The 9,125-nt window shown below is 34.2% G+C and overlaps 2 protein-coding genes across 2 annotated transcripts in view; both read right to left on the reverse strand.

The window, feature by feature from the left end:
• mpi (mannose phosphate isomerase) overlaps window positions 1-3,291 on the reverse strand; it is a 9,819-nt gene extending 6,528 nt beyond the window's left edge. Inside the window, exons 1-3 of the mRNA XM_016230721.1 lie at window positions 3,247-3,291; window positions 2,869-2,996; window positions 1,388-1,588 (exon numbers count right to left, since the gene is read on the reverse strand). Of these exons, the coding sequence (XP_016086207.1) occupies window positions 1,388-1,588; window positions 2,869-2,996; window positions 3,247-3,262 (345 nt within the window). The 5' untranslated portion in view covers window positions 3,263-3,291. The remainder of the gene's footprint in view (window positions 1-1,387; window positions 1,589-2,868; window positions 2,997-3,246) is intronic.
• The window catches only part of LOC107549591 (ferritin, heavy subunit-like), a 21,702-nt gene extending 14,449 nt beyond the window's left edge, over window positions 1-7,253 (reverse strand). Inside the window, exon 1 of the mRNA XM_016230738.1 lies at window positions 7,238-7,253. The gene's annotated coding sequence lies outside the window, so the exon portion shown is untranslated. The remainder of the gene's footprint in view (window positions 1-7,237) is intronic.
• Between the last annotated feature and the right edge of the window lie 1,872 nt (window positions 7,254-9,125).

Genomic DNA, 9,125 nt, shown 5'->3' on the forward strand with positions numbered 1-9,125 from the left:
TTAAATATCATTTATTTCTGTGATGCAAAGCTGAATTTCCATCAGCAATTACTCCAGTCTTCAGTGTCACATGATCCTTCAGAAATCATTCTAATATGCTGATTTATTATCAGAATGATCAACGTTAGCAACAGTTGTGCTGCCAAATATTTTGTTGGAAACTGTGATACTTTTTTCAGGATTCTTCGATGAATAAAAAGTTAAAAAGAACAGCATTTATTCAAAATAGATTTTTTTTCTAACAATATAAATCTTTGCTATAACTTTTTAACAATGTAACACATCCTTGCTGAATAAAAGTTTTAATTTCTTTCAAAAAAAAGAAAGAATAGAAATTTGAACTGTAGTGTATATTGTTAGAAAAGATTTCTATTTTGAATAAATGCTCTTCTTTTTAACTTTTTATTCATCAAAGAATCCTGAAAAAAATGTATGTATGTATGTATATATATATATATATATATGAGGAGGCCTACAAATACTTAATTATTAAATATAGTTTTGAAGCAGAAATAATAAAAAACCTAGTGTAAAATGAAATAATTTTGCTTGTAAATTTCTGCCTTGTATCCCTTTATTAAGGGAAAACACATTATTTGATACATTTTCATTGCTCTCCTAAATTTTTGCACTTAAGACCACATGATATAATAGATTTTTTTGTGAAAGCACAAAAAAATAAGCATTAATCCTTGTAATGCAAGCATTACTGTTCCATAGTAGGGTTGGGCCGATAGACGATGCCATCGTAGCTTAACACCCCCCAGCACCCCCTCTCCCGCAATCCGCCTCATCCCAGTTCCGTGTTCGGAAAGGAAATGTACTACGGAAACCCTAAAGGGAATACCTAGCCTACGAGATGGGAGGATAAAAAAATATTTCAATACTTTTTCTCGCAATTATATCGTTGGGCAAGTATAGGAGGCTGTATATAAATTGCGGGCATCAGGGAGCCGCTACTGATACCGCTTTCGATTGCGCGCTCTCATTTTACTTTCACTTTCGAGATTCACCATCACAAGGACTCTATACTATAGAGCGGCATTACTTACCACACATTTGACAAGATTAGATGTTTGTCATTGGTGCTCAGGATCTGCAAATCATTCGCCATCGTCCTATCAGACATTTCTCCTTACTCTGTGTATGTGGTAAGTGAACTTTCATGTACTGCAATGCATCAGGCTACCGCTAGCAAGTGGCTAACCTTTTAGTGGCTCCGTATAATGCGTTTTGTTTCACGCTTCGGGCACACCCCTAACCCCGCCCCCCGATGTCATCGTCCATCACGATGTTTCACTGTAGACATTGTCCAGTGCCAATTTGGTAGACGTCGCCCAACCCTATTCCATAGTACTTTAATAAGGGAAACAGTCTCAGATCTCACCCGGTTGGGATGCGCCTGGATGGACAGAGCCGTGTTGACGGACAGCACTTTGAAAAGGAACGGGAGCTGCCCGTGGAATGTGTCTTTGACCTTTGACCCCAGGCATCCTGGGAAATCTGCAATCCACTGTCCTAGTGTCCTCTGGGATATCCTGTTGTCTTTGATGAGAGCATCTCCTTTGGGGTGAGCACCCATCCAAAGCTTGAAAGAAAACAAAGATGTAATGATCACACAATTGTATCTATACACACACACACACACAGTATATACATATATATATATATACACCAAACACTTAATTTGAGAATGTCAAAAAAGCTCCTTTAAGATGGTTATTTATACAACAGTAAAACATGTTAACACATCTGAGCACATGCTGTGGCTTTATTAATAGACTGACACATGAAGTGAATGTCACGCTGACCTTTAAGTGAGCTGCTATTATCAGAGACATTTGCACTTGTGTTCAAGTCTGTTCAATAATGTGTACGACAGCCGCACAATACACAAACGCACAGGCTGAATCGTGATTGTTTATGGAACCTCCACAAGAGCTGTATAACACATGCCTTTTCTTTCACAAGCCCATGGCCATTGAAATGTCAAATTCTTTTTAATGTTTAATAGGTTTCAGAACGAACAATCTGTTTACAAGTTAACATTATTGACATGGTCTCACTTTAAAAAAAAGAAAAAAGAAAAGGAACGCAAAGGAGTGGAATAACGAATGACCAAAGATTGGTAGGAAAAAAGCCAAGTGTTACAAAGAAATAATTCAAATAACAAAAATAAATAAACAATTTCTAATTTTTTTTTTATTAAGTGTTTTATTCTAATTGTTTTTTTATTATTGTAGGGTGTAAAAAATAATAATAATAAAGTTTGATTATCTCTGCATTATATTTGGTTTTTTATTACTGTTACTAATAAATAGTAACAAAACAACAACAACAGCAATAGTATTATTATACATATATTGTACACTTTGTTGCAACCTAGAATTAAACTGCTGGTCTCATCTAGCACTCGACTTCGACACACTATTTCCCTTTATTAATACTGTACAGCTGCTCTGACACAATCTGCGTTATATAAATAACGGTGACTTGACACCAATTATACATGTATAGTAATAGTAATTATTACTAATAATAATAATAATATCAACATGAATGCTAATTATGAATAAGATGTATTATTTTAATTATTAGCAGACAATAACATTAATAGTTAATATTAATAATAATTATTATTATTACTCCAGGATATACAAAAAACAGAATTCTCCGTCATTTATTTCATGACATTTCTAACAATCTGAGAGAATGTTGCATATAGCTAATCTACTGGTGTTGGAGCTTCTCGTCTTGGCTGAGGGTCTGGGTGGGTGGGTGGGTGTTTTGTTGGTGTCAGCAGATAAAAACCCCTGCAGTAGTCTGCTCAGTTTTTCAGGGCTGGTCAGTCTATGGTCCACACTGTACCTCTGCGTAGGGTCTGGCCTCCTCTATGAGAGCCTGAGGGTCTCCACCGAGCACCAGCCGGGCCACCTCACTGTCCAGACCCGCTTTACCCCAGGCATAGCTCTGCACCACACAGCACAGGGGAAACACTGCGAACAGACATGACAGACGTCTGACTCACTGTCATGTAAATGCATGAACGGATGGGCTGTGGCGCTCATTGATGAGAAACGCTTACACGCTCAAATCCAGCAGCATCCAATAACTAACCCATCCAAACAACACACGAATCATCGACAACGACAGCCAGTCTTGTTTGGACTCGAGCCATTCGCGCCGTGTGGGACCCAATGTTGCGTGAAATGCAGAATGAAACGTACAGTCAGAGATTTAACTCACCTTTCACTTCCGCCATGTCTGCGACGGTGGTGACGTCACAGCCCGCCAACCAATCACGAGCCTTTAGCTTCTTCTTCTTCTTTTGATGTTTTATGGCGGTTGGCAAACCAGCTTTTGGTGGGTGTTTTGTTGGTGTCAGCAGATAAAAACCCCTGCAGTAGTCTGCTCAGTTTTTCAGGGCTGGTCAGTCTATGGTCCACACTGTACCTCTGCGTAGGGTCTGGCCTCCTCTATGAGAGCCTGAGGGTCTCCACCGAGCACCAGCCGGGCCACCTCACTGTCCAGACCCGCTTTACCCCAGGCATAGCTCTGCACCACACAGCACAGGGGAAACACTGCGAACAGACATGACAGACGTCTGACTCACTGTCATGTAAATGCATGAACGGATGGGCTGTGGCGCTCATTGATGAGAAACGCTTACACGCTCAAATCCAGCAGCATCCAATAACTAACCCATCCAAACAACACACGAATCATCGACAACGACAGCCAGTCTTGTTTGGACTCGAGCCATTCGCGCCGTGTGGGACATGCAGAATGAAACGTACAGTCAGAGATTTAACTCACCTTTCACTTCCGCCATGTCTGCGACGGTGGTGACGTCACAGCCCGCCAACCAATCACGAGCCTTTAGCTTCTTCTTCTTCTTTTGATGTTTTATGGCGGTTGGCAAACCAGCTTTTGGTGCATATTCCGCCACCTACTGGGATGGCTGATATCAAGGGAAATGCTAATTCTCAAAAAACCTTCTACCTATATTTTATGTAAATGTGTTATTTTCAGAAAATTAATAAGAGCTTTATAACCTTTATGAGAACTGTTTAACACATTCTGTAATGTCATAGAATTAACGCCGGCAGATTTGAATTCCTCTTTTAGCTTTATTCTTTCCCTTTCATATGCCCTACAGTTAATCAGCACATGCCGAGCCTTTAGCTGTAAATAAACATTATTCATATCGTAAAATAACTTTTTAATGCAAATCTAGCCCATTCGGGTTTCTTTGATCTGAAGTATATTGTGGAAGACAAAATTAAAAGGTTAAATATACAATGCATAATTTTTATATTATAATTATTTATTTATTTTATTATTATTTATTTATTTTTTAGGATTACTGATAAGCTACTGTCGTTTGATTTGCATTATTTGTATTTGTTATTTATTTTAATTTGAGTTACATTATGTCTGAATTGATTATGTCTGTGTAGGTCTTTTATTGAGTTTTTAGTTTTATTTAATTTGAGTTATTTTAATACTTCAACAAACTAAATGGAAATGAAGTAATATATATATTGAATTTATAAATGTGTGTATATATATATATATGTGTGTGTTGTACATACATATATGTAGTTGTTGTTTTTTTGGTGTTTGGCTTAGTGTTGTTAGAATCATTATTATACTCTTATACCTTTTGTTCTTTAATATTTTGAATTGTTTTTAGCTTTACTTTTTGTTTTTCATTTAAATGTTAAGTTTTGAAATGTTGGTGTATGCATTTGTCATTTTTATTTAATCTCTTTATTTTTTAAATGTGTATAGGTAGTATTTATAGTTTTAGCTTTTAGTTTTGGGTCTGTTTTTAGTTGTTTTAATACTACAATGGATTGCTTCTGTTGTCCTCATTTGTAAGCAGTGTTGGATAAAAGCGTCTGATAAATCACTAAATAAATAAATAAATTATAAATATATAATTATAATCTTCAAGAATCGACTAAAAACACGTCTCTTCCATTTTTATTTGACCCTCTAACTCTAGCACTCTCTATTCTAATTCTATTCTTTAAAAAACTTGCACTCTATTCATTAACTAACTGCTTGTTTTCTTACCAAAAAAAAACAAACACACAAAAAAAATCAACTAAAACTAGCTTCTCTAATGTTTTTGTATGCCATCTATTTGTTTTCTTTTTATTTATTATACAATTAACAAAAGCAAAAAAAGGCCTTTAACACTAGCTTGCTCTATTCTATCTGTTTTCTTTTTATTTATTATATATTTTTAAAAAAATGTAATTATATAGTGCTATATAAATAAAATGACAAAATGATAGATCTCAAATTCCATGTCTGTTCAGTGCTTTCTAAATCACAGTGTAGCTTCATAACTTTTAAGGCCAGAAACATTTTATATCCGTCAAGGGCAATGAAATGAGAGCTGGGGCTGTCAAGCTCCAAAAGAAAATTAATTAATTAATAATTAAAAAAGCACCATAAGGTATCATAAACGAAGCCCATATGACTCATGCACCATATTCCAAGTCTTCTAAAGCCGTACAACAGCTCTGTGTGATGAACAGACTGAAATTGAAGTTCTTATTTGCTGAAAATAGCCCCCTCAGCTTTCAAAGCTCATCACTGACGCCAAACCTTGACATCTGCATCACACTGAAGAGAGTTTATCCAAAATGGAAGGAAAAATACAGATTAAAGTTTTATAAATGTTTTTAAACTCTACTTTTAAAAAGATAGATAAGTATTACTATCTTTTTGAGTTCCATGACTTTTTATCTCACAATTTTTAGTTTTTCTCTCACAATCTGGACTTTGATACTCGCAATTGAGTTAGGTATAAAGTCAGAATATAAACTCGCAATTGCTAGAAATATATGAAGCTTGTTTTACGTATATGAATCTTGTTTTCACCATGTGATAAAAAAATAATAAGAATTGATCACCAGTTTTTTATCACATGGTGAAAACAAGCTTCAAAGCCCATATATACTGTAAATATATAGGCCTATATATATATATATATATATATATATACTAAAAATCTGAATAAAAGTAATTAAAACAAAAAAATCTTACTGACCCCAAACTTTAATTTCTCTCTGACTTGGTTACTCACTTTTTGTCTATCTGTACATCAGTTTTCCCATCAGTCTGTCAATCCATTGCTTCCCATCCTTTATTCCTTCACTCCTTCTTTTTCTACTTCCTCCCACCCTCACAGCACTTTCTTGATGCGAGTTGGTTGGTTTAACCCTTAATCTACAGTCACGCATTCTCCTGGGAAAGGCACTTTGAAGATTCTCGTGGCATCAAGCCTTTCATATCCAGCCCTCAGAAGTTCTGATGTCTTTGTAAAATGTCCTTTTTATTCCCCCTCAAATCTAGCTGTATACACACCTAAAACCTGTCATGGCCAAGACGTTCTTCTGCTGATCAAGGAAGCGTACTGAGCAAGTACATCAAACTCTCTTCCCCCTCTCTTTCCCTCTGTTCATGCTCCCTCAGAACGGTGCCAAGTGTGCAAACGAGTAAGCAGATCATTTAAACGAGTCTTCAGGTAAGATGAGAGCGTGTCTCAGCGTGCCTGGGCTAAACGCCAAGCTCGAAAAAGACCAATGAGCGGCACTCAAAAGAGGACAGAGAGCATGTCCCTCTAGTTCCTCTTCTTTCTCCTCTCACTTCCTGCCTGTCCATCTGCTTGTCCTACAAACCATGTTTTTATGAATCACTTTATAGTCCCAATATCTGTCTGTGTAACCGTATAATAATCTCATCACCCTCTGAGACCGAACCTGGCGCCATACTGGGCTTCTGCCCACTGAGTGATGCTGTCTAGCATTTTCAGCGGTCATCCTCAGTAGAAGCTTTTATGCTTGGGTGCATTAGATGACAGGCAGTGGTGCAGGTGACCGGCCCAAAGACGAACTGCTTATTATAACCGTGACAGCGATTTTAAAAATGCGTTTGAAGGTGATGGATTACTTAATCATTGGAGCTTTATAAAGTTAGATCATTATGACTCATACAATATTTATGCTTGGGGATTTTAACAAACCCCTTAATGAACAGTTCACCCCAATTTTTTGTCATCATTTAGTTGTTCGAAACCTGTATCCCAGTTTTATTTTAGTATCACTGAGATACTATTATAGTTTCTATTCATGTTTTACATTTATTATTATTATTAATATTAAAATAGTTTTTATTTTTATTAGTGCTGTCAAACGATTAATTGCGATCCAAAATAAACGTTTTTGTTTACATAATATATGAGTGTATATTGTGTATATTTATTAGGAATATATAAATACAAACACATGCATGTATATAGTTAAGAAAAATATGTTATGTTTATAAATTAAATATATTTATATAATATAAAATATAAGAATACGAATATATAAATGTATAAACGTTTCAAAATATATACTGTATGTGTGTGCATTTATTTATACATAATTAATATACACAATACACATACATATATAATGTAAACAAAAACTTTTATGTTGGATGCGATTAATCGTTTGACAGCACTAATTTTTATATCTTCCATTTTCATTTAATTGTAGTTATTTTGTTGTGTTTTGTATATGTATATATATATATATGTGTGTGTTGTACATACATATATGTAGTTGTTGTTTTTTTGGTGTTTGGCTTAGTGTTGTTAGAATCATTATTATACTCTTATACCTTTTGTTCTTTAATATTTTGAATTGTTTTTAGCTTTACTTTTTGTTTTTCATTTAAATGTTAAGTTTTGAAATGTTGGTGTATGCATTTGTCATTTTTATTTAATCTCTTTATTTTTTAAATGTGTATAGGTAGTATTTATAGTTTTAGCTTTTAGTTTTGGGTCTGTTTTTAGTTGTTTTAATACTACAATGGATTGCTTCTGTTGTCCTCATTTGTAAGCAGTGTTGGATAAAAGCGTCTGATAAATCACTAAATAAATAAATAAATTATAAATATATAATTATAATCTTCAAGAATCGACTAAAAACACGTCTCTTCCATTTTTATTTGACCCTCTAACTCTAGCACTCTCTATTCTAATTCTATTCTTTAAAAAACTTGCACTCTATTCATTAACTAACTGCTTGTTTTCTTACCAAAAAAAAACAAACACACAAAAAAAATCAACTAAAACTAGCTTCTCTAATGTTTTTGTATGCCATCTATTTGTTTTCTTTTTATTTATTATACAATTAACAAAAGCAAAAAAAGGCCTTTAACACTAGCTTGCTCTATTCTATCTGTTTTCTTTTTATTTATTATATATTTTTAAAAAAAACTTTGCTACATGTTCTGAGTTAAGCTAGCTGAGACTTGTTATAGCACTTGTATATCATTGCTCTTTTGTTTGATTTTGATTGCTTCTATTGTCCTCATTTGTAAGTCGCTTTGGATAAAAGCATCTGCTAAATGACTAAATGTAAATATAAATAATTATTTTCATATTATAAAACAATAGAGAGAGAGAGAGATAGCATTTAATTCAGTATAATTAAAACGAAGAGTATAAAGTACTTCAGTATTGAGTATAATAAACAACATTTAACATTATAAACTATAAAATAAGTAAATGTAAAAAAAAATAATTGTAATAATATTATATGCTATAACAGCCTTTTTGCTTTACACGTTTACAAAACAAGTACTACTGTATACATTATGTTGGATGAAACTTGCTCAATAATATTAATAATTCTATAATACATGACATTGCCTTTTCCATCCTATCAAAATATTTGCAATACAACAATAATGCAAACATAACATATAAACATTCAGTTTAAATAAGACTATGAATGAAGTGAAAAACGAATTGCAAATGAACACAATTGTAATAACAAACAAAAAATATAGCTGCAAGCGGCGATGGCGGGCCCAAGCCATCAGTGCAAACGCCACCCCGGAGGCATCAGGAGAACGGTGCACAGCGGGCACATGCATTTACAATAACCCTCTGGCATTCTGGTTTTAAGGGATACGGCAATTAAAGGGTTAATCAAAACCATCAAGACTGTGAAACACACACACACAGAACAATATATAAAACTTTAGTAACACTTTACAATAAGGTTTCAGTTATTAACATTAACTATATTAATTAACATGAGCAACAATTATAT

Source organism: Sinocyclocheilus grahami, unplaced genomic scaffold, assembly GCF_001515645.1.
Source record: "Sinocyclocheilus grahami isolate Dianchi unplaced genomic scaffold, SAMN03320097.WGS_v1.1 scaffold376.1, whole genome shotgun sequence".
In the NCBI taxonomy this organism is placed as follows: Eukaryota; Metazoa; Chordata; class Actinopteri; order Cypriniformes; family Cyprinidae; genus Sinocyclocheilus; species Sinocyclocheilus grahami.